The sequence below is a fragment of the Sorex fumeus genome, unplaced genomic scaffold (genome assembly GCF_029834395.1).
Source record: "Sorex fumeus unplaced genomic scaffold, SorFum_2.1 ptg000034l, whole genome shotgun sequence".
In the NCBI taxonomy this organism is placed as follows: Eukaryota; Metazoa; Chordata; class Mammalia; order Eulipotyphla; family Soricidae; genus Sorex; species Sorex fumeus.
In genome coordinates this window covers 5,218,249-5,244,358 of record NW_026606091.1, presented here as the reverse complement: position 1 = coordinate 5,244,358, position 26,110 = coordinate 5,218,249, and the positions used below count along the sequence as shown (strand labels likewise).

The following is a 26,110-nucleotide window of genomic DNA, read 5'->3' as shown; positions in this document are numbered from 1 at the left end:
ATTAAAACAGCTCTCTGCCTTTTTTATTAACAGGTCTCGGTCAGCTATGGCAGCAAGCAGTCATTACTGTGCTTCATTTGACACAAAACAGGCATCTGGACTGCATGGAACATCTAATATGAGCAGGTCAGGATGGGGGCGTAGGTGTATCTGGGGGTTCAAGGCAGTCTAACTCTGAACTGTTTTGTGATTGATCTTGATCTCAAACTAAGGCTTTGTGATTTACTAACCCGTGGGAGGTAGAGAGGTCCAGGCAGGTGCTGTGCCAGTTTCACAAATTAGGAACATACTTAAGTGCTAAGGAAGCCAGCAAATAGAAGGTACTGTTGCATGAAACAGAAACAAAACTAAATTAGTATTTTGGCGTATGATATCCTTAGGAGTCTTCTCTTAACCTTAATTTTTTGAATAGTCTTGAATAATAATATAACCTCATTGGAAAACAGTAAGAAAATTGGGAGGCAAGTGGAAATATCAGCCGTAGCTATGATCACTGACACACAGATCAATTAGAGTTTAGAATTCTGATGTATTTCATTCTAGTCTTCCCTAGGCAGGCAAGTTCTTTTTGATATGATTCACCCATAGGCTTTTCATGGAATAGAGGTCTCGGGGCTTACTTCTGGGTGTGTACTCTGGCATTGTCCTGGGTTTGGGGGGCAGTTCTGGAATCTGGTCAACAGAGCCAGGGGTTTTTGAAGAGATCTGTGTGAATATGGCTGAAGAATATACCTTTTATGTTTTTGCTTTATTTTATTTTTTATTGGCTTTGGCCAGGTAATTGGAGACCGTTAGCTTGGCAACTTTTAATTTTGTTTTTGGGCCACCCTCAGCAATACTCAGGATTTACTCTTGGCTCTGCACTCAGGGATCATTCCTAAGAGTGCTCAGGGTGCCAGGGATCAAACTCAGAGCTGCTGTATGTAAGCCAAAATCCCTACCAACTGCATTATTTCTTGAGCCCTAGCTTGGAGTCTTACAAAGAAGTTGGGACAGGGCTGCAGTGGCTGAAGTGATAGAGGTTGAAGATCCATAAAGGAAAAGATGAGTGGAAAAATAAGAAATAATTTAGAGTCATAGTAAAGCAGAGCCTCGGCAGTTGAAGACCCCCGGTTCCAGCCACAGCCATGCTTAAGACCATTCTCCACACGTTCGGACGAGCCTCACACATGAAGGAACCGTCAGAGGAACCCAGGTGTGCGGGACCCGGGGCTTAGATCTCCAAGCCTGCTTGGATTGGGACTGGGTCTCCTCCACCCAGATCCCCCATCTTCCAGGATGTAGGCATTACACCCACCAACTGCCCCCAGAGGCCAAGACCCAGAGACTATAAAACCCAGCTCCCGGACATCTTATTATCTAGTTCTTACTCTGGAGAACCTGGCAGGCTACGAAAAGTATCCTGCCCACTCAGCAGAGTCTGGCAAACTCCCCGTGGCATATTTAATATGCCAGAAACCAGTAACAATGATGGGTCTCATTCTCCTGACCCTGAAAGAGCCTCGAATGTGGCACTTTCTAACATCTCAGGGCTAGGACGAAGGAGACGTTTCTGGTGCCTGCTCAAGGAAATTGATGAACAACAGGATGACAGTGACACAGTGATACATAGTAAAGCACAATATTACATTTGGAAGTTTCATGGTCCTTTAAAAAATCATTTATGAAGGTACAAGGGTTATCTCTTGCATGTGGCTGATCTGAGTTTGATCCTTGTCACCGCATGGTCCCCTGTACATTTCAAAGTGCAACACCAAGGACCCCAAAGCACTGCCCTGGGAGTCAGGTATGCCTGGACGCTCAACTGTTTCCTCAGACCCCGCCACTGAGCCACTTGCCTGGCTGCCTGAGAATCACCAGAGAGGCCCAGTGGCCTCATGAGCATCACATGGAAGATCAAAAACATTTTTTTTTTAAATAAAGATTCTACTTTGCCTTTTAATCAACAGTTAAGTTTTCTAATATATTTGTGGGGGGGGGGAACCCTTATCATTATATTGTGGTACAGCCTAAAATGGCAGCTGTAAAGTGGAGCAAAGTTTCAGGTGTGGGTATTTAGGTCGCACAGAAACTGTAGCCTCTTCCCTAATGTATTACTCCTCACAACACCCAGTTCACATGCTCTTCAACACAGTGTCATGAAATAGACCAGGACACTGTTGAGCACTGTTCAAAAGACGAGCAAACCTTGGTGTGGGGTGACAGATCCAAGGTAGTGATTTAATTGCAGCTCGTTGCTCTGTTTACTCCTTCCACGCAAGTGTGCCTTTACTGAGCCCATTTGCCTTGTGGGTGCGATAACTTTCCTTTGCGAAGTCTGACAGTCTTACCAAGTGTTTTGACATCAGTAGTTTCTTTCGATTTGTATTTCAACTCCAAAGAGTCTTCCTGTAAAAGAATCTTGATGTGCCGGTAAGCATGTGGAAAATGCCTGACTTTGAAATTCCTAGAATTATTGCTGGTGTCTTCACAGGGCACTGATGACAAAGTTTCAGGAATTTCTGAGTTTTGTGTTCATCACTTTCAGTCTGTTGTCATGCTGTTGAAGTTATTCAAGAAGTTTTGTGGTGACTACTTTGGGGAAAATGAGGAAAGACTGCACTTTGGTCCAGAACTACTTCATGTTAGATATGTCCTTATTAAATGAAGTTGACAGACACGGTCTGGGGATGTGGCTCAGGAGTGGGCTTTAATTCCTGGCACTGCAAACATTAAATAAATGAAGAACTGTGCTGTTCGGACTTCAAACCTATTTTTGTCTGGGAAATGGAATATGACATTCTTACCCATCTTAAACTCTCTAAGATTTTTCTGGGGACCAGAGCAATGGGACAGCAGTCAGGGCACTTGCATTGCACATGACTGACCTGGATTCGTGTCTCCACATCCCATATGGTCAGGTGCCGGCAGTGATCCTTGAGCATAGAGTTAGGAGTCAGCCCTGAGAACTGCCAGGTGTGGTCCCAAAACAAATGAACAACAAAAATATCTTGACTTTTCTTTTTGATCTACTTGAGAAATTCTCCCGAAGCAAGAAGTGGAAATAGAATAGGAGTTCTGGGCTTTGGGATTAAAGGAATGAAAATCACTTATAGACATTTTTAAATTAAAATATATTTTTTAATTGTGACTGCAACAGTAGTAGTACAGCAAGTAAGGCACTTGCCTTGCAGGTAGCCAGTCTGGGTTCAATTGCTGGCATCCCCTATGGGCCCCTGAGCTATGCCAGGGGTGTTCCCTAAGTGCAGAGCCAGGAGTAAGTCCTGAGCACTGTCAGGTGTGGCCTACTTCCCCCAATTCCTTTTTTTCATGGTTGTAGTATAGATTTGGCAATACTTCACTTCCCAAGCCTAAATTATCAGCTCAGAGGATGTGGGGTGGGGTGGGGGGGATAAATTATCAACTCAATATGGGTGCAGACTACTAGTGGCTTGAATTGAATTTCTTAATACAAGAGTTATAGAGTTATTTGAGGAGGTTGAATTCCAGAAATTTTTTAGGGGAATGAATTTTTCAACTGGCTAAGTCATTAGGATCAAATTTTTATTCAGTCTTGTGAGGGAGGAGTGGAACCTTTATGGTTAATAAATAATATGGGATAGAAAGAGTTTAATGAGTTTTGGGTTTCAGTTTTTCAAGATGCGATGGAAACAGTTTAATGAGTTTAGAGTTTCAATTTTTCAAGATGAAAGAGTGTGGGAATTGGGTACACAACAGTGTAAATATACTTAACACCACCAGTATATACACTTAAATGGTTAAGGTGGTAAGTTTTGTATCATTATGCATCTAAATTAGAGAAATGATATTGCAGGATAGTAGCCCAGACATTATTATACAAAATTTACTTATACTTTTGTTAGGCCTGGAGCGATAGCACAGCGGTAGGGCACGCAGCCAGCCCAGCAGACCCGGGTTCGATTCCTCCGCCCCTCTCGGAGAGCTCGGCAAGCTACCGAGAGTATCTCGCCTGCACGGCAAAGCCTGGCAAGTTACCTGTGACGTATTCAATATGCCAAATACAGTAACAATAAGTCTCACAATGGAGATATTACTGGGCCCACTCAAGCAAATTGATGAACAACAGGAAGACAGTGCTACAGACAGTGGTACATACTTTTGTTTGTTTGTTTATTTGAGAGGGACACACCTGATGGTGTTTAGGGCTTTCTTACTCCTGTGATCAGGGATCACTCCTGGCAGTGCTCAGGGGACTATTTGTGGTGCTGGGGATTGAACCAGGTTGGCCTTATTCAAGGCAAGTACCTTAATCCTTGCGATCTCTCTCCTATCCAGTTATTTAAGAGCACTTGACCTAGCTTTCTTAGAAGGTTGACAAATATGTTTCTCATGCAATTGAGACTCTTAGACTGTCCCCTTTTGGGAAGATCTGTTCTCGTTTAAGGGGGAGAAAACTGGGAGGAGCTCATGAAAGCAGAGGTAGTGGTTTTGTGTGTTATCTCTCTTTCTCCCTGAACTTAAATTTTAGTTTTTCTCTTTGCTTCTTTTTGAACTCATTTGGTATTAGCCTACAGATCTTGGCTTTGGTGTTCATAGTGTCTTGCATCTTTACTAGCTGCATAAACCAGAGATGGTGGTGAGGTCTTTGCCCAATAAAAATCTGTAGCACTGTAGCACTGTCCTCCAGTTGTTCATTGATTTGCTTGAGCGGGCCCAGTAACATCTCCATTGTGAGACTTCTTGTTACTCTGTTTGGCATATTGAATACATCACGGGTAGCTTGCCAGGCTCTCTGAAAGGGGCGGAGGAATCGAACCTGGGTCGACCTGGTCAGCCTAATGCAAGGCAAATGCCCTTCCCTGCTGTGCTATTGCTCCAGCCCAATAAAAGTCATTTGAAAATAAATCTTTGAGACACTGTTAGACACTATTGAGCGATACTAAATTATCACCATTACCAACAGTAGCTTATAATCATACTTATTAGTAAACCAGGATAAAAAGAAAAAGCAGTAAGCAGAAGTAATTTAAAGGAATTTAATATATCATGTTCAGACTTTGTAGACTTAAGTGCTTTGAAATAAATACACACACATACACACACTCTCTCTCTCTCTTGCACACACACACACACACACACACATACACCACTCCGTCTGTCCTCTTAATTAACAGATTATTACAATAGACATTGCAAGGGAATATGTTGGTACCATAGAGACATCTTTAGATCAGAACTTTTATTTTTCTATTTAGACCTGAAGGATAAATATATAATTCATATAAGGAGAGATCAGCCACTTTTACTGTTTTCAAAAATAATACTATGTTGTTATTACTTTTTGGGATTTGGAGTCCCATGTGCCAGTGCTTGGGGATTACTCCCAGCCCAGTGCTCATGAGCCTAAGGGTACATGCAGTACCAGGAATCAAATCTAGGTCCTTCACATGCAAAGCATGTGCTCCAACTGTTTGAGCCATCTCTCACCCTTATTTATTACATTGCATACAGTAGCATTTTGACTTTACAAAATCCTTACAGTTCTTCATTAAGCAATGCTAATACCTATTGAATAGATATTATCATATCTTCATATCATTTTCACTTTTACAGAATTACTAAATTCTTCTCATTTAACATCCAAACTCCCCTCTCTACCTCCACCCTCTTGACCAGGTGTCTCTGCAATCTGGTTGTCTAGCCAGAGGTGCTTCTGAGCCTCTAGGTTCCATAGGGCTGAATCAATAGATCAGAGAATTATTAGCCTGGAGCTCTGAAGAACCAGAGATATGGATCAGAAGTGCAGATAAGATCTTGACTTAGCTTGCAAAAGTACTCTGGACACTCCCACAATTGCTTCATAAAGATCTCTGGAGTAAACTCTTATCTTAGTATTTGGTTTCCAAATCCTAAGTGTTTAGTTTTTGCTTTTAAAGAAGTTTGCTAATTTTGGCCTAAATCTACAGTTAGTGTGATATTGTTTAGGAGGTTCATTTCTGTAGAGTTCAAGCTTTCAGCCTTTTCGGGTTTTGTTTATATGGACCCACCCAGGGATGCTTAGGGACCACTAAGTTTGTGGCCATACCCGCTAGTGTTGGATATGCACTTCCAAGAGTGCCAGGCACCCAGGGATTCAGCACATGCTAGGCTTGTTCCCTGCCACTTGATCTATTTCCCCAGTTTTGTTAGTTCTTTTAGTTTGGCCATTATGAGAGATTGTGTTGGAGGCCAGAGAGATGGCTCAGGGAGCTGGAGTACGTGCTTTGAATTCAGAAGGCTCAGGTTTGATTCTTTGCACTGCACAAGTCCCCTAAGCACTGCCAGGAGTAATCCCTGAGTACCACAGGATGTGCGCGCGCGCGCGCGCACACACACACACACACACACACACACACACACGCTGTGTATCTAACCTTGTGCTTTTACTAGTTTACCTGAATTTTATAGCTATATTGTAAGTAGTTAGAGCAGGTTTGCTATCCCCATCTTACAGATAAAGTAACTTAGGTAAAGCGTCTTGTTTAAAGTTATTAAAGTGGGAAGTCGTCGGGATAAGACTTTTCTTAAGAACACTGTTAAATACTTCATTTGATTTTTTTTTGGTCACATCCAGGAATGCTCAGGGCCTACTCCTAGCTCTGTGCTCAGGAGTCACTCCTGAATGCTCTGGGGACCATATGTGGTACCTGGAATCAAACTGGGATTGGTCAAATCCAAGGCAAGTGCCTTAAAATCTCTGATCCTAAATCATCAGTGTATTAACATATTTTTTAAATCAACATTTTTGTAAATCATAGAAGTTACATAAACAGAGTTCAAATAACTTGGAAAGAGAAAAGTCACCAATTGTTTCTCTGCCTAACATCAGTCAGTTTAACCTGTGAGTTGTCAGAGTCAGAAGCAGGCAAATGAATGACAGTGGCATCAGGGCTCTGCGATCTGGTTTTCCAGGGCCTCAGTTTGAGAGGACTTAGTGCATAAGGGGAATCTGTAACTGCTGCTTTTGTGGCACAGAGGATCCGAGACCTACAATCAAGTAGAAGCTTTCTCTGTACTTGTACAGACTGCTGTCTCCGCGCCCTTGACCTCAGTAGCTTTTCTCTTTTCCCACCACATGCATCCCCATGTTTTCAAAAAGAATGCAACCCGCTCATGGTATGTATCTTATAGTCTTATTTTCCCAACGGCTACATGCTCCACTTCTGTGTGAGTTTTGGTAAGAAAACAGCTTAGTACATAATGCCTCAGATGTTCTGAACTTATTTTTCCATCCTCTGCCTCCCATATTGATACTTAATTCTTTCTGCACTGTGATCATTGCTAACTTGTTTTGTATTATACAGTTGATTAGATAAATGAATGGATTATTAAAATAAATGCCTTTAATTAGTTATGTACTAGACAGCTGTGAACGACTGAAGGCTATTCAGTTACTTACAGAGTAATGATCATATTAGCAGATATTTCTTGAGCATATTTATGTAGCAGACTCCACATTAAGTACATTATGTGTATCAACATCACAACCAATAAAGTGGTTACTTTTTTTTTTCCTTTTTGGTTCACACCTGGCAACGCTCGGGGGTTATTCCTGGCTTTGCACTCAGGAATTACTCCTGGCGGTGCTCGGGGGACTATATGGGATGCTGGGAATCGAACTTGGGCAGGTTGTGTGCAAGGCAAATGACTACCCACTGTACTATCGCTCCAGCCCCTAAAGAGGTTACTTTTATTAGCTTCATTTTTGGATAAAGAAACTGAGTGTAAGAGAAAAGAAGGATTTACTCGGTTCTGTGTAGCTGGATGAGGGTGAAGGAAATGAATAAAAGGATCTGACTCCATTTCATCTACTATATTAAACAAGGTTTGCTTGCAGCCAAGCTTATTAAGCAATTATAAAAAATGGAATAAAATGTATGTAATATAATACCCAATTACTAGTATACATAGGGTTGTATTTTTTTCTTTTTAAAATATAAGACTCAAAAACCCATTCTGCCATTAAATGAATATGGGCCTGCTCGAGGAAATTGAGGAACAACGGGAGGACAGTGAGAGTGATCATCAAAATAAGAAACTGGTAGAAATAGAATTTGGAGGGAAGGGCTCATTTTGGGGCCACAACTAGCATGTTCAGGACTTACTCCTGGTTCAGTGCTTGCAACTTGTTTGCCCTGGTAGTGCACAGGGGATTATGTAGTGTCAGGAGTTGAACTGAGGCTTCAGGCATGCAAACATATTGGGCTGGGGAGATGTCACAGGGGGTTAAGCACTTGCTTTCATCCTGCCCACCTTAACCCATATTGTCTCCCCAAGCACCACTGGTGGTCACCACTTCGCACAGGGCCAGGATTCACACCTAAGCACCATGAGTCCGACCCCAGAACAAAACAAAAAAATAAGAGCATGTGCATGTGCTCCAGCCCATTGAGCTATCCCTCTGGTCCCAGAGAATCTTCACTTTCCTTTTTGTACAAGATTTTGTTTGTTTTGGGGCAGAGCTTAGGGTTTTCTCCTGGCTCTGTGCTCAGGGACCACTCCTGGTGAGACTCAAGGGACCCTACGCAGTGCCAGGGATTGGACCTGGGTCTGCAGCGTGCAAGGCAAACACTGTACTGGCTGTAATATCTCTCCAGTTCCTCATTTTGGGATTTTTATGGTGGTCTCATTAGGTAGCTATGATTGATTTTGTTACTGAGTCAGTTAGTGTTACTGTATATTCTTTCTCGTCCCTGGAAGTCAGGGGTACAGATAGGCCTGAAATTTCTATGCTGTAATCAAAGGGTCAGTTACACCAGAAAGCTTCCTGCTGGCTCTGTGCTCAGGGGTCACTCCTGGGCGTGCTCAAGCGACCAAAAGTGGTGCAGGAGATTGACCTTCTGGTCTGCCATATGCAAGGCAAGCGTCCAGTTGCTTGTACTACCAGTCTGAACCCCATGAGTAGATGATTTTTTTTTTTTAGTTGAGATCTGACTAGCAAGAAGGAAATCAGGGTGAGTCCAGGTAACTCCATAAACCCTGAGTGGATGACAGATAACTGAGGCGAAATTTTGTTTACATGCTTGAAGAATGAATGAATTTGGGCAGTTTGATGATTCTGAAGTTCAACATTAAATACTTCAAAATAAGTCACCATAAGTCAAACTGCTCATTTATTTACTAAAATATTTTCTTAAAAAGTGTTACGATCGGGGCTGGAGTGATAGCACAGTGGGTAGGACGTTTGCCTTGCACACAGCCGACCTGGGTTCGATTCCCAACATCTCATGTGGTTCCCTGAGTACTGCCAGGAGTAATTCCTGAGTGCAGAGCCAGGAGTAATCCCTGAGCATCGCTGCATGTGACCCAAAAAGCCAAAAAAAAAAAAGTGTTAGTTTTTTTTTTAAATTTTTATTAGTGAAACACCATGAGGTACAATTGTAGACTTACAAATTTTTGTGCTTGGGTTTCAGTTATACAATGACCAAGTACCCATCCCTCTACCATTGCCCATTTTCCACCACCACGGGTCCCAGTATCCCTCCCACCCCACATCCCTCCAGTTTTTTTTTTTTTACAGATGGCTCTTGTTCTAAAGAATTTTTTTTTCTGGTGAGGGAACATGTGGAATATTGGGGGTCAAACCTGGGTTGGCTGCATGCAAAGCAAGTGCCCTACCTGCTATCTCTGAGGCCCCAAGAATATATTTATATCAATCATAATAAGCAGATGATTTTTCAAAAACACTGAGCAATCACTCCCACATATATAAAAATAAATACAAATTACAGAGTTTATTCAAGTCATTAATTAATGAGGAAGCTTTGCAGATGCTATAGTAAAGTCAGTCAGTGGAAAAATCAAAAACAGCACAAATTTGTATGATGTGAAAGATGGTTGAAGTGAATGTGAAAATGCAGCAAAATTAGCATTTTCTATAGTGTTGGAGGAAAGTCATCTGAGCCTATTGGTCAGAGGGAATTTATACGTCTAAAGCAATAACATTCACCTAGCCATCAGTTACTACACTTCATAGAGCTGTATGGCGGTTCCCATAGAATCAAAAATAAGTAACCCCGAGGGGTCTCTTCTAGAGCCTACCAGTCTTTCCCATAGTGGATGATACTCCCTCTGGGGTACACCCGATCTCTTTAGGGGCAGGGTAGTACTATCCTCAGGTGCAAGATAAGACTCAGTTTCTGTTTATTTGCTTAAAGAAGATGAATTACCAGGGGGACACTGTAATTTTATCTGAAAAGAGGGTGGTAGGCCAAGTCAGTTGGGAATTGCTGGTCTCAAGGAGGCTTCTTACTTTTTCCATTTTTTTGACTGAGGAAGTTATATGTGACCCTGGTTATATAAAAGAGGTGTATAAATAGACATTTGCCAATTATAAATCACAAAATTGATTTTAAAACATTTTTGTGACTCCTGCATTCAGATCTACAACCGCCATATAGAGTCGCAATCCACTTTAAGAAGCTAGGGTCTAGATAATACATAATTTTATACTCAAGTACCTTAATTCCAAATTAAAACTAATTAGATTCTACATAACTTCAACCCTCTCTTCAATAAATATTACTACACTTGTGATTTTAGGGTTGATGGGGGGGGGAAACTCTATAATACTATAGGCTTCTAGTTTCAATTAATATAATTAACAATTATAGTCATCGATTATAGTCATATAACAATGCTTGGACCATTGTTTAGTAATTAATTTTGTCCACACAATGGCCCCATTAAGTTAGTGTGCCTGTAGCATATGTACAGATAATAAAATCAAGTTTAATGTTTGAAGACAACAGCAATTAAATGGCAGAGTTAGAATTGAGCCTTCTCTTTCTCCAAAGCACATGCGCGCACGCGCGCGCGCACACACACACACACACATGCACACATATGCACACAATCACACTCCTACACATAATGTCACTTTCCCTGGAACAATTTGCTAATGGTAAAGACTATAGAAATTTAAAATTTCTTTTTGTTTTTCCTCCATTCTTTAGGTCATCATCATCATCAAGTAAGTTGGATCTCAAGAGTGGGCTAGAAGAATGTTCAGTGGCATTGAACTTATTTCTAAATAACAGATTTACAGATGCCTTGGAATTGCTTCGGCCATGGTAATTAAATTTGTTTGTTTGTTTTTCATTTATGAGCCACACCTAGCTGTGTTCAGGGTTTACTCCCGGTTCTGTGCCCAGTGCTGTGCCCTTTCCTGGCAGTACCCTGTACTATTGCTCTAGCCTTTTTTTCAATTAAATTTTTTTTCATATGGATCTTTGTTTCATGTTGTAGAAGAAATTTTTTCCACCTTCTCGGTATTTGCATGGCTTGCTAACTGACATAAATCAGATTAATAGTAGAAAAGCCAATTAATTTTATATGTAAGAAGCCTGCAAAATAGGAAACCCCAAAAAATGACCAAGTCACTTTTGGTTAAAGAAGCAATATATTTTGGAAGAATTGACCAAAAATATTTAGCCTGGGCCCAATAAGTATAATATTAAGAAGCAACAAGTTTATTTCAGCAGTCTTTCAGGTCTAAATTCCTTCTCTGGTAAGTAGACTCTCTTTTTATCTCCTGGTACAGGAAAAATACCTTTCACACAAGAAATTGACTTCTTGTTTCAAAGTTGGGGGTGGAAGTGGGATAGAGGAAGGTCGGACTGTTGTTCTTACAGTAGCTGTTTCTCATGTCACTTTAATGAAAAAGAATTAGTATGCCAGAATGACACACGTTGGGTAACAAATTTTCTTCTCTTTCAGTATTATTCATGTCAGTTTATTTGACTTTCTACCAGGGTATTTCCAAGCTATTTTGTTCGAGACTGCTTATTATTGGCCATTTTAATATTCAGTTAACGAATCTGACTTTGCAAATTTAATACATAGAATATTTCTAATGCTCTCACATATTTTACTTTCTTATCTAAATATTAGAATGTTGTTTTTTATACTTTGTTGTATTTCAGCGAAATATTTTTTGGCCAGAGTGATAGTACAGCAGTTAGGGTGCTGCGTGCCTTGCACGTAGCCAACTGGGATTCCATCCATGGCACCCCACATGGTCTTCCTAGCCCTTCTAAGAGTGATCCCTGAGCACAGAGCCAGGAATAAGCCCAGAGCACCACCCAATAAACCAAAAAAAAAAATTTTTTTTTCCTGTATATTCCTCCCAAGCTTAAACATCATTGGATTTTTTTTTTTTTGTAAAATGGGGGAAGGATAGAAGTAGAATATGCCAACCTCAGGTGCTAAAAAGCTTAATATTGTAAAAATATTAATGGTACTCCCTATTTATATGTTAAACAGAAACTAAGTTAATGCTATTTAATTTCAGCCATAAGTAGTACCTGTTGATTTTTTAAAATACCAATACAAATATGTTTTTGTTTTTTATATTAGGACTTGCTTAGACACAGTCCCGAACCCTTCAGTGTTACTATATAGATTAAGAGGAATAATCTTTAATTGTAACTTCCAACACAAGCACTTACTCAGATGAAATTTTGAGTTTATATAATAGTTTTCTTTGACTCTGAGCGATAGCACAGCAGTTAAGGCATATTTGCCTTGCATGCAGCCAACCTGGGTTTGATTCCCAGCATCCTATATGGTCCCTTGAGCACTGCCAGGAGTAATTCCTGAGTGCAGAGCCAGGAGTAACCCCTGAGCATTGCTGGGTATGACCCAAAAAGCAAAAAATACAAATAAATAAAGAGCCAGTAGACAAAATAAAAAAAATAAATCATTTTCTTTGACACTGCTCATTGACTTTGAATCTTTGAAAACATTTTCCATGCCTAGGGAAGTAGCACAGAGGTAAATTTACTGGTAAGGAGCTGCTGGACAATTCTATTAATATAGAGAAGAGCTACGATCAGTTACAGACGGCAAGCAGGGGGTTCTGAACCATGCCTGAGGAAATGAACCAGCGTTGTCTCCAGCACTGAGCCAGTTTCTGCCTTGCCTGTCTCAGGCTCTTTTACTTTCTGATCTCCCTGATTCTGTCTTCCCATGGCGTATCACTGCCTTCCTGTCTTCCCCTGCCTCTTTTTCCTTCCCTCTCAGCATGCTTACGTGACTCCCTTGTTCTTATTTTCAAAAACTCCCTGCTCCACCTCTGTCACTGACTCCTTAACTAATCCTAAAATGGAATAAAAAGAAAATTATTTAGTATTATATTTGGACAAGACTTTTGTTTTGTTTTGTTTTGGGCTCACATGGGCAGTTCTTAGGGGTTAACTCCTGGCTCTGCACTCAGGAATCACTCCTGGAGGGCTTGAATGGACTGGGATCCCTAGGATGCCAGGGATTGAACCTGTGTTGGCCATGTGCAAAGAAAGCACCCTACCCTCTGTACTACTGCCCCAACGCCATGGTCAAGACTTATATTGGCTATCTTTTGTGAATTTATTTTATTGTTAAAGTTCTTCCCTTATTGGAACGTTTTTTCTTCTTGGAGGAATTTTTAGCTTACAATGTGAGTTTTATTTATTTATTCTTTTATTTTTGGTGTCCATTAGCAAGCCCATTAGCAAACTCATGCAAAGCCTTTGTTCTATTGCTAAGCCATATCCCAGCAAAGTGTAGGTTCAAAAATAGTAGTGGGGAAGGAGAGGGTAGGAGAGGAGTTAAGGCACTTGTCTTGCCTTGAATCCTGCTGACCTATTTTAATCCTCAATACTACGGAGCCAGGAATAGCCCCTAAATGAGGGGTAATCTATGCCCCCAAATCCTCCACTATTGTGGGCCAGGTAGGAGTTATAGGGGTTAAGTGGCTTGCCTCATACACACTTGACCTTGATTTGATCTCTGGTACCATACTGCTCCTTACTATGGAAACATACTGTCTCCTGAGCACCAAGTAATTGCTGAGCACAGAGCCAGGAGCCTCTGAATACTGGATGTGACCCCAATACTGAATACCAGATGGAGCTCTAATCCCCATGCCTAAAATAAAATAAAGTAAAACCATTTCTGTAAATCATGGTGCCTGAATAATTGCTGGTTAAAACTAGGCTGCTCATGTTGTTTGCAGTTCCTTTGAGTCAGTGCCCTCCCTGTTTGGGACAGACTGCGAATTGCCAAAGGATGATCAAGCTATCATGGGAGAAATAATTTTTGGCTGCATTTGTTTTGCATAGGAGCAGGCTGTTCTGTATTGCACTTGAATTGAAAACAAAATGGCACATTGATATTTTTAGTCTTTTTGTAAAATTTGCATAACTGATGGAGTTGTATTGTTTGTTTTTGAGAAAAGAGGTGGTGAAGTTTTTATAGCCAGAGAATTTGGGGGCGTCTGTCATACTTTAAGTCAAATTGTCTTTAAAAATAGAAGTAATTGTCACATTACTTGATTATTTGAATTTTCAAACTTTAACTGGGAATCTCAGATAATGGAACTAGATTGCTCAGGAAATCTAAAATGTGCTTCTGTTAGGGGCCTTTGTTGCATGCCTAAATTTATTGCAAAAAATCTTGTTTCCTTTTGGTTCCTGGGTAGCAGCAAGGAAGGGGATAATTTTAAATGAGCTTTCATCTTTAAAAAAAAAATAAAACCTCGCATATGCTAGGGGAAAAGGCAGCTCAGATAGAGAAGGGAGCACCAAATAAAGAGTGTTGGGAAGATCCTCCCAGGATGGGAGATGTATGCTGAAAGTAGACTATAGACTGAACATGATTGCCACTCAATGTCTGTCTTGCAAAACACAGTACCCAAAAGAAGATAGAGAGAACAAGGGGGAATGCCCTGCCACAGAGGCGGGGTGGAATGGGGGGATGAGGGGCTTGGAGGGATACTTGGATCATTGGAGATGGAGAATGGGCACTGGTGGAGGGATGGGTACTTGATCATTGTATAACTGAAACCCAAGCACAAAAATTTGTAAGTCTACAACTAACTATACCTCATGGTGTTTCACTAATAAAAATTAAAAAAAAAATAAAAATGGGGAAATTGGAAAAAAATAAAATAAATAAAAGAGAGAGAGAGAGAAAAAATAGAACCTCTGCCACAAAATACACTTCTGGTGGCTTTAATTTTAGCATTTATTATAGAGTTAAAGATAGCACACTGTTCTTTTGTTCAGCTGGGAAAAAAAATGGATTTGCTTTGAAATGTTTCCTCAGAAATGAATCCTCAGGCTGCCCCCTTGTGCTAAGACAGAGAAAAGCTTATTTTCCTCTGCTTAAACCAGGAACATTTGGTGATGCCTATGTGGATTTACACTGCAAAGTCCTTGATACTGAGGTTTGAAAGACGTGTCTTTCAGTGAAGATGATGACTGTGGTGAAGAACTAAAGATTATGACTGTGAAAGTTACAGCATGTACTCATTGGAATTTATTGTAAACTCATGGCAAATAAGATTTGAATGCTTTTCAGATGAATTGGACTCTACTAATTTGATTCCCTGTGTTTTTGCAGGGCTAAGGAAAGTATGTACCATGCCTTGGGCTATAGTACCATTGTGGTGTTGCAGGCCATCATGACCTTCGAGCAACAGGACATCCAGAATGGCATCTCTGCCATGAGGGACGCCTTACAAACCTGCCAAAAGTATGAACCACATCCTTGCATACTTGAGATTTGATCACAGACAGACCGATTAGAGTTTGTCCTACTGAAAGTGCTGTGTTTGAACCTGGTCAAAGTTTCAAACACATCCAAGTGTCATGGCTCCTTTTAATTTTATGTAATAGAGTTAAAATCTGCCTCTTAAAGTTGCATATTTGTTCAGCGGACCACTTAGCCTCTGTACTTTTCACTTCTCTCCTAGGTAGCTTGAGCTACAGAGAAAGACAAAGGGAGATTTCAGTGGGGTTAGCAAACAATTTTAAAGGTTTCCCTGGAGTTAAAAATAGCAGGTCGTACCTGCTAAGCCAGAGCAAGAGAGAAGGAACCTTTTATGTGAGCAATATAGCAAATTCATAAGGGAGTGTTCTATTTGGCTAAAGTGAATGCAGTTGGTGAAAACGATATGAAACGTAGTTATCTAGCATTGGAGAATTTTTAACATTTGTGAAATTGTGTCTTCATATAATTTAGCTGGAAGCCTCACAAATGAGTTTCCAAATACTGCACTCCAAATCCATCCTTTAATCTGTACCATTAAGAATTAATCCATTCTTATCATAGAATGGATTACTTTTTATAAGAATGGATTACTTTTTATCACAGAAATACTGATTTTTAGCCAGAGATTAGGGAAGGCGCTTAGCAGGGTTAGTGTCTACTGTTTTGTGTAGGTCTGCCAACACATGTGACTGGTGAGCATGGACTAAGTGCCCGCTGGATGCTGCTTTAATGCTGGGAGTTGAGTTGCAGAGGGTCTGCAGTGTTGGGAAGAGTCATGCCCTTTAGACTTCAGAGTTTGATTACACCTTTGTAACTTTTTATTGTGATGGAAATGGGTGTCACATGAAAATGAGCCCAACCTAATTTATTGTTACTCTTCTTTTTGTTTCCTACTTCTCCTTCCACTTATTCAGATACAGGAAAAAATGTTCAGTTGTTGAAACTTTCTCAAGTTTTCTTTCCAGAGGTTCATTTGAACAGCTCACTGAAGGTAAGAGTCATGTACAGGATGATTTACTCCCCTTTCTTTGAAAACCTAAAATCATCATGCTTATAAAATTAAAACTTGAGTGTGATATAAAGTAAATGGAATGCCTTTTTTCTCCCCCATCATACGGTCTATTAATCATTATCAATTATTGGCTTAAAGTTGAAGCCTTGTAGACTTCTGTGTACATATAAAAGCATAGATAGATAGATAGATAGATACATAGATAGATAGATACATAGATAGATAGACAGACAGACAGACAGATAGGGTCAGAGATAGTACAGTGTATTAGGCTGTTGCCATGCACATATCCAACATGGATTTGATCTCTGATACCGCATATGGTCCCCTGAGCACTGTCAGGAGTGATCCCTGAGCACAGAGCTAGGTGGAAGCCCTGAGCAGTGTCAGGTATGGCCATAAAACCAGATCTGTTGTTTTTTGCTTTTGGAGCCCAAACCTTGCACACACACACACACACACACACACACACACACACACACACACAAACACGTGTATACATATACATACGTATGTGTGTGTATTACATATAGAATTTTTGTAGTTATTCCCATATTTATTTTTTGCATGCATAGAATTATGGTGCATATTGTTCTGCAGTATAATTTTCCCCAAGTCAGTAAGTATAAATTGTCCTTCATTATGTTTGATAACTATGTAACAGGGTAGCGTACCATAAATTATTTGCTTATTCTCTATTGAAAACACTTACGTTGTTTTGATTTCTTCACTATTACAAATAATGAAGCCTTAAAAAATACTTTTGTACTTTTTATGCACTTCTGTATTTCATAGAATGGAGTTTGAAAAGTATAGTCAGTGGGTCTAATGATTTGAGAATGGAGTCTATAAGATACTATTCTCCCCACTCCAGGAGGTCAGTTTACATCACTTTTGCCAGGAGATTAGTATTATTAACTGTTTATAGACTTTGGAGGGTCTGAGAGATCATCTATGATGTGAAGCAACAGTGTTGATTATAGGAGAAAATTAGGGAGATTGTTCCTAACGGGTATGATGTTGGCCCTATTACTATTGTTAAACAGAATGGCATTTCTAGACCACTGAAGTCCACTTTTTTTCTATAGACACTGACCTCCAAGAACTTAGAAGAATTTATTTATCCCCTTGCTTTTGTATAGGGAGAAGGTAAGCATTTCACAACTGAGGAACATAAAATGAACATACACGACATGTTCAGAAAATGGGTCAGAGGCACAGAGAGATCATATAGACATTCAGGCATGTGGCTAACCCTGGTTCAATCTGTGGTTCTCATATGATCTTCCAAGTAAATTGCCAGGAATGACCCTTGAGCTAGAACCAGAAGTAACCCCTGAGTATAGCCAGTCTGACCCAAAAATCCTCCAAGAACTGAGATAGTAAGGGGTTAAGGCATTTACCTTGCATGTGGTCAACCCCAGTTCTATCCCAGGCACCCACATATGGTCTTTTGAGCATTGCTAGGAGTTATCACTGAGCACACCAGGTGTGGCCCCTAAATCCCAGAAATCTATCTTACCCCTTCAAAAAAAAATAAAAGCAAAACAGAAAATGGTGTAGTACATCCTCAGGGGTGTTTTCAGTATAGAGATAAAGAGGGAGGTGAATGAAAGCTGAGAAGGGCTCCACTGTGCAGTCTCCACTGGCTGGTACTGTTTAGCAAGGAGCCTGGCATCCTACCAATGCAGAAGGATCTGAAAGTTCTGTCTCAGTCCAGTCAGAGCCGAGAGAATAGCTCTGGACATGACAGCTTCTCCCAGAGAAAGGTTGCCACGTCATTCAAACTAGAAGCTTCAGGCCAGTCTATTTTAACGTTTCCTAACTCCGGAGATTCCTGTTTTGGGGGGTGAAAAAAGAGGGGCAAAGGTGGATAAACAGAAGTAACCACAAATCATAATTGAAAAATGACAGTGATGGCTTTATTCCCACTCTGGAGAAGCCGTTGTTCTCTTGAGCAAGTGTCACTCTTTCTTTCCCATCACACTTTTCTAAACCAGTGTGTTTAAATGTCACTATTTCACTTCACTTTAAAAAGATGACGATGTTGGGGCTGGAAAGATTGCAAAATAGTACAAACTGGTACACTTGCCTTGCACTCAGTCAACCCAAGTTTGATCCTAGGCGCTGAATATGTTCAACTTCACTACTGATCCCTGAGCACTGAGACAGGAGTAAGCTCTGAGCATACCTGGACATGGTTCAACCTCTCCATATTGAACATCTCCATATGCTCCCCAAATGACAGTCATAATGTTTTATTTTTAAAAAACTGATATGTGTTAGACACCATTTTATTAATAGTGTTTTATTTTGTTTGTTTTTTGCACAATACCTGCAAGTGCTCCATGGCTACTTCCTGTTTGGTGCTGGGTGGTGGTGGTGGTGGGCAAAGGTTTTTGCTTGGTCCAGGATGCTGGGGGACCCTATGGTGCTAAAGATTGAATCCGCGGCTCCTGCATGCAGAGCATGTGTTTAAGCCCTTTATGCCACTTCCTCTTTTTTTTTTTAATTATCTAATCTAATCCAGCCATTGTAATTTCCTCTTTTTAAACTAATAATTGATGTTCAGAGATCTTTAACAATGATTTGAGATTATCTGCTTAGCATTGCAGGATTCAAACCTTATCTTCATTTCTCTAACACTTAGTCTTTTCCATTTGCCTGTGTTTCTCGTGGGCAGATAGAAAAGGGTACAGTATGTATCATAAATGGCTGAGAAAAAGTTTGAATGATTCCTTTGTCATCGATTTGCTCGAGCGGGCCCAGTAACGTCTCCATTTTGAGACTTCTTGTTACTGTGTTTGGCATATTGAATATGCCACAGGTAACTTGCCAGGCTTTGCCGTGTGGGCGAGATACTCTCGGTAGCTTGCTGGGCTCTCCGAGAGGGGTGGCGGAATCGAATGCAGCTTGGCCGGGCTGGCTGCACGCAAGGCAAATGCCCTACTGCTGTGCTATTGCTCCAGCCCACTCCTTTGTCACATGTCTTGAAAATAGATGGTATAATGTTCTCATCTTTCTATGACATCTGTGGACATGGAACTTTAGAAAATCTTTTTTTTTTTAAATGTAGTGGCTGCTATTTATTCACCCACTGATTAGCTGATTGAATTGGGCATGAACTCCACCTTACTTTTTTTTTTTCATTTTTAATACTTTTATTTATTGAATCACCATGAGAGCAGTTACAAAGCTTTCGGTTTAAGTCTCAATCATACAATGAAACACCTATACCTTCACCAGTGCCCATTCTCTACCCCAAGAAACCCCAGTATGACCCCATCCCACACGCTCCCCCTACCTATGGGGCAGATGATTTCCATATTACTCTCTCTCTACTTTGATTACATTCAATATTTTGACGCCAAACCCACCATTATTATTTGGAATTTTACCCCAACACTCAGATCTGCTGAAAGGGCAACAGTAGACAATTTGTTTTCGGTCGCTGGTTATGAATAACATATGATGTTGCGTGGCTGCAGTAGTGGTCGCACAATTTTGAAATTCCGAAAATTTAACAATTAAATCTGGAGGGACTTCTGACAAAACCTGCTCGGTTCCGAGATTTGTTCCTGAGTCTCTTGGATCGTGGCCGTTAAGCAGCTTGACCAGGAGCCAGAGAGGCCTTTTGTGGGCGGCAACTTGGGGTCTCGTTGGGACGGGGAGGACAGGACTGGCTCCACCCCCATCCCGTGAGACCCTGCGTGTCTTGTCACTGCAGGCCCAAACCTGACTGTCCAGTGGCCTCTGGAGGATGGCGGCCACCAGGTTGCCAGGGGGAACAGGCCAAGGCACAAAACCTATTCCCACCTGGGTTGGCCCAGCACCTGTAACCTACTGCAGCAAATGGACACATTTCTGCCAAAAGTCTCTGGGTTCCCCAATTTGTTTCTGAGTCTCTGGGATCATGGCTGTTGAACAGCTTGATCAGGAGCCAGAGAGGCCATTCGTGGGCGGCAACTCAGGGTCTCGTTGGGGTGGGGGGAAAGGGCCAGCTCCACACCCATCCGGTGAGGCCCTGCGTGTCTCATCACCGCGGGCCCAAATATGACTATCCAATGACCTCTGGTGGATGGTGGCCACCGAGCTGCCAAGGGGCAGCAGGCAGAGGGACAGCACCCTTTTCCCCTGGGGTGACCCGGCGGCAGTAACCTACTGCGCGGTCCAGATGCATTTCTGCCAAAAGCTGCTGGGTTTCCAGATTTGTTTCTGAGACTCTGGGATCATGGCCGTTAAGCAGCTTGATCAGGAGCCAGAGAGGCCGTTTGTGGGCGGCAACTTGAGTCTCGTTGGGATGGGGAGGAAATGGCCGGCTCCATCCGCATCTTGTTGGCCCCACGTGTCTCGTCACTGTGGGCCCAAACCTGACTGTCCAGTGGCCTCTGGAGGATGGCGTCCACCGGGCCGCCAGGGGGAACAGGCCAAGGCACAAAACCAATTCCCACCTGCGGTGGCCCAGCGCCTGTAACCTACTGCAGGGACTGGACGCATTTCTGCCAAAAACTATTGGGTTTTGAGATTTGTTTCTGAGTCTCTGGGATCATGGCCGTTAAGTAATTTGATCAGGAACCGGAGAGGCCATGCCTCCAATTATATAGCTGAGCCTGAGGTGGTTTGTGGGTGTGTCTCCCACATACCTTTTGGCCATTTACTTTCTTGGTAAACTTTGCCCCAAGTTTTAGGGGTATGGCCAAAGGCACAGCAGTAATTTTGGGGTATCTGGAAGTCTGAAGGTGCCATCAGGTTGCTGATGCACTAGCCTCACAGGTACAGATTGACCCAGCACCATACCCCTGGACACTTTAGAAAATCTTAAATGAAGTAGAAGGTTATTTATTTCGCTACTCATAAAAACAAAGGTGTGGTGCTATTACATATCCACTAGAACATTCAGGACCAGAGAGGACGGGGGTAAGTCACTTGCCTTATATGCAGCTGACACTGACTCCGTCCTCTGTACCTTATTGGATACGAGGGATCTCTTCCGAGCACAGAGCTAGGAATAGCCTAAGCACTTGTAGGTGTGACCTAACCCCCTTCTCTTCCAAAAGAGAAGTTCAAAGTCCTGATCACTGGTCCCCTGGAAGCTGGAGAGGAAGGGGAGCATCAGGAGCACGCTCAGTCAGAGTGAGTGGAAGGACAGAAAGCTGCCATAACTTTGGAAGACAAGACTGGAAAAGAAACATGTTTGCTCAACAAACCAGCAATGGCTGTCCTTGAGATTTACCTACAGTTGTTGAAAGCTTCTTGTACATATAGAAACCTGCACTTTGGATAATTAGAGGAACTTTAGACAAATTGCCAAGATGTGTAAGCAGCCAAAGTGCCCAGAAGTGGGCGAATGGATGATCTGGTGTTCATGTAGACAAGGGACTGTGACTCAGCACCAAAATTAATGAGCTCTCAAGCCATCACACATGGGAAGAGCCTGAAATGCATAGGACTAAGCGAAAGAAGCCAATCTGGAAAGGCTCTGTACATTTTGATTACAACTATAGAGCAGTTTACTGCTCTGTTGATATTTAATGATCAGAAACATGTCATTATAGATTTGTCTAGAATTCAAAGAGTTGTAGGCACTACACCAGGACGTGGACTCTCACATAGACTTTGACCTGTGTTGTGTAACTGTGATGTGTGAAGGGAGGTTCATGCTTTGTAACAAATGTACCACTATAGTGAAGAGTGTTGCTAATAGTATGGATATAGGAAATCTCTATACGGTCTGCTTAGTTTTGCTGTGAACCTAAAATTGCTCTAAAAATTAAAGTCTTGGGGGCAGAGATATATAATACGGTAGGTAAGGTACTTGCCTGCCATGTGGCTGACCTGGGTTCCATCCCCAGGATGTGTGGTCCCCAGCCTTCCCAGTTGTGATCCCTGAAGTGCAGAGCCAGGAGTAAACCTGTGCACATCTAGACCCCCTAAAGAAAAGTTGAAATCTTAATTAAAATATCAAAAATAATTATCTTTTATCTATGTGAGACAATAGCCTATCTTGAAGCGCAGGTTTATTTTGACATTCACATCTAGAGGTGTGCTTAGCTAATCTCCCATTAAATTATAAAGATGTTTCCTTCTGTGGGTTAAGGAATTTATAACTAAGAAATAACATGGTATATGTCATTCACAAAGAACTTCTTTAGAGAACCAAGAAACTGCCCACTGTAGATCAACCAGAATGAAGAAAGAAAACGGTTAGAAATTAAGTTGCATTTTATTCCTGATGAGTTTGGCTGTCACTGTAGCCCAAACAGATTTTGTGTTCAAGGGAGCATGTCAAAACATTGTAGCTTTGGTACATGATTTGTTTTTCCTCTTAGTAATTTTCATTTACATCCTTGGGTGGATGGTTGTCTGCAGGAGTGAGTATATTTAATTAAACTTTTCCTGGGTTTAAGAGGGAGCAGTCCCGTTCTGATCTCGTGGCTGGCATATTGCCTTTAGATATATTTAAGTGCACTCTTTCCAGCATTCAAGTTAAGCACAAATGAAACCTAGACAGGGAATATGGAGTTCAAACTTTCTTGCCTTTCACATCTGCCTTTTTGTTATGCCCTTCTAGTTACTTTTAGATTTGTCTAACTAGAACTTAAGCCTCACCTGACTACCTTTCTTATTTCTTTTTATTTTGGGGTTGCACTTATCAGAACTTTTTTTTTTATGACATCTTATTATCTCATTCCTACTTTGGACAAATTTGCAGGCTATCGAATGTAGCCTGCCCACAGGGCAGAGTCTGGCAAACTCCCCGTGGCGTACCAAATATGCCAAATACCAGTAACAATGATGGGTCTCATTCTCCTAAAGAGCCTTGAATATAATCTCAGGGCTGGGCTGGAGCGATAGCACAGCGGGTAGGGCGTTCGCCTTACAAGCAGCCAACATGGCCGACCCGAGTTCGATTCCTCTGCCCCTCTCGGAGAGCCCGGCAAGCTACCGAGAGTATTCGATATGCCAGACACAGTAACAGCAAAGTCTCCAATGGAGATGTTACTGGGCCCGCTCGAGCAAATCGACGATCAACGGGAGGGCCTTTACCTTTTACCTTTTTTAGGATGAAAGAGACGTTACTGGGGCCTGCTCGAGGCAATCGACGAATAACAGGATGATGAAATGAAATGAAATGAAATGGGGTTGCACCTGGCGATGCACAGGGGTTACTCCTGGCTCTGACTCAGAAATTACTCCTGGTGGTGCTCAGGGGACCATAAGGAATGCTGGGAATCGAACCTGTGTCGGCCACAAAGCAAATGCCCTATCTGCTGTACTATCGCTCCAGCCCCACCTGGCTACCTTTCTACTAAGATCTTTGCAAGGACCCACTGTTGTCTGCATCACGGTTGTCCATAGTCTAGCCTCGACTCATTTTCCCAACTCAGTGCCCACCCTTCCCTATAAATACATCGTGCTTCAAGCCACGGTGCACCACTGGCCGTTGCCTGCTGTGCTTAGTGTGCCTGTTGCTCTGTGACTTTGCGCAGGCGCGTTCTTTCCCAGCAGCATCTTTGTCCTCTGGGCACGGACATGCCCAAGCAAGCAAATCAGTGTAATTCAGCAGAGTGGTGACTCTAGCAGAAGAATAGTTGTTTTCAGTCCCCTGATCATGTTGGGAAAAGGCAGAGTGTGAGGTGAGATATTCGGAAGGATTGAGACCTGGCTATTGATGCTTCCAGAATGTGCACGTAGCTACGGCAACCTCCACTGGGGCCTGTTGTGACTTAGGCCCTGACCTAGGAGTGCTATTGGTAGATCTTTCTGCCTAGTTTAGACCTTTTAAAATTTTGTCCTTAGAATGTAAGCACAATGGGATGTTGAACATTCCCACAGACCTCACAGATTTGTGAGACCTGATAGAGTGTGTGTGTGTGTGTGTGTGTGTGTGTGTGTGTGTGTGTGTGTGTTCTGTGCCTGTAAGTAAAGGAAAGAAACACTAGGTTTTTTGGCACCATTTTTTTTAAATTGAATCACCCCGAGATGCAATTATAAAACTTTCATGTTTGAGTTTTAGTCATACAATGATTGAACACCCATCCCTCCACCAGTGCACATTCTCCACCACCAATGTCCCCAGTGCACCAATGTGTCTCCTTCTCCCCCTTCCCCCATCCCAACCTTCCCCTTGTCTCTATAGCAGATAACTTCTCCCATACTGTCTCTCCACTTTTGGGCATTATGGTTTGCAATATAGATACTGAGAGGCTGTCATGTTTGGTCCTTTATCTACTTTCAGCACACATCTCCCATCCCAAACAATCCCTCCAACCATCACTGACTTAGTGATCCCTTCTCTGTTCTAACTGCCTGCTTCCAAAGTTCATGAGACAGGCTTCCAAATATGGAGCAATATTCCTGGCCCTGGCCCTTGTGTCTACTGTTCCTTGGGTGTCAGTCTCATATTATGTTATTTTATATTCCACAAAGGAGGAAAGACTTGTTCTTATCCCATTTTATTCAGCAGCTTTCCCAAATAACACAGAAGTACCTTATTTTAAAGTCACTTCTTTATGTAAAAAAGAAAAAGTGCCGAGCCAGAGAGATAGAGTGTGCTTGCTTTGCATAAAGCTGAGCTTGGATTTGATCCTTCGTACCATATATTTTACCCTGAGAAAAGCCAGAAGCAAGCCTTCAGCACAGAGCCAGGAGTAAGTCCTGAGCACTACCAGGTATGGTCCCCAAAACAAAACAAACAAATAAAAAAGGAAGTACCTGCTGAGCTTCTTATTAAAAATCATGGTGTAACAGTGATGCTAGGTATATATAGAGTGCTTAGGCCTGCACCTCATGTGATTCTTCAGCTGGAAGTAGGCATGTGACTAGCCAGATTTCAGAAGTGAAGGGAGCAAAAGTAAGGTTGCTTGCTTGAGGGCCCACAGACAGCCTTTCCTCCAGCCCAGGCTGTCAAATGCCTGAGCTCATTTACTTAAGCAAAACGCCAGTTCCATGTCTCACAGACAAAGGTATTCCTATGATTCATTTATTGATATTGCTTCATTTATGCCCCGTGTGATGATCCTGATCCCTTAACTCTGCCCCAGCCGCCTCCCCCCTCGTCTTTCCTCACCCCCCCACCCCCCCTAGTGCTAGAATTGTGTTGCAGTCTCTTTCATGAGTTGTCTGGTTCCTGTGCCATATGCTGAAAGCTTTAAAGAGCCTAATACTGTGCTGGTGCTAAGTATCTACTCCCAGTTGTCTGTGTGTGAGGCCTGACTTGACGTGTGAGGCAGTTCCTTCACAGAATTCCAGGGAACTGCAATTTCCTCAGGTTTATAATGTGTCTCTTTGTCATCAAGATTATCATGCCTTACATTTAGAAATGAATCCATACATTTATGTCAGTGATCCCAATCACTGTTACTGTTCAACTAATCTGTTACAGTTAAAATATATATGTATATATACATATATACATATTTATTTGGTTTCTTTATTTCTTTTTTTAAAAATGTTTTTAATTTTTGTTTTCTTTTACAAAATGAGTGTGAGTCTCTGACACCCAGTGCCCGACTCTTGGTAGTTATATTTGAGCAGGGTCAAAGATGGGCTCCAGCCCATCAGTAG

At 41.8% G+C, this 26,110-nt stretch overlaps 1 protein-coding gene across 1 annotated transcript in view; it reads left to right on the top strand.

The window, feature by feature from the left end:
- The window catches only part of TTC39B (tetratricopeptide repeat domain 39B), a 133,185-nt gene that overhangs the window by 71,062 nt on the left and 36,013 nt on the right, over positions 1 to 26,110 (top strand). Inside the window, exons 3-6 of the mRNA XM_056117397.1 lie at positions 34 to 126; positions 10,956 to 11,072; positions 15,382 to 15,513; positions 16,446 to 16,522. Coding sequence (XP_055973372.1) covers positions 34 to 126; positions 10,956 to 11,072; positions 15,382 to 15,513; positions 16,446 to 16,522 — 419 coding nt within the window. The remainder of the gene's footprint in view (positions 1 to 33; positions 127 to 10,955; positions 11,073 to 15,381; positions 15,514 to 16,445; positions 16,523 to 26,110) is intronic.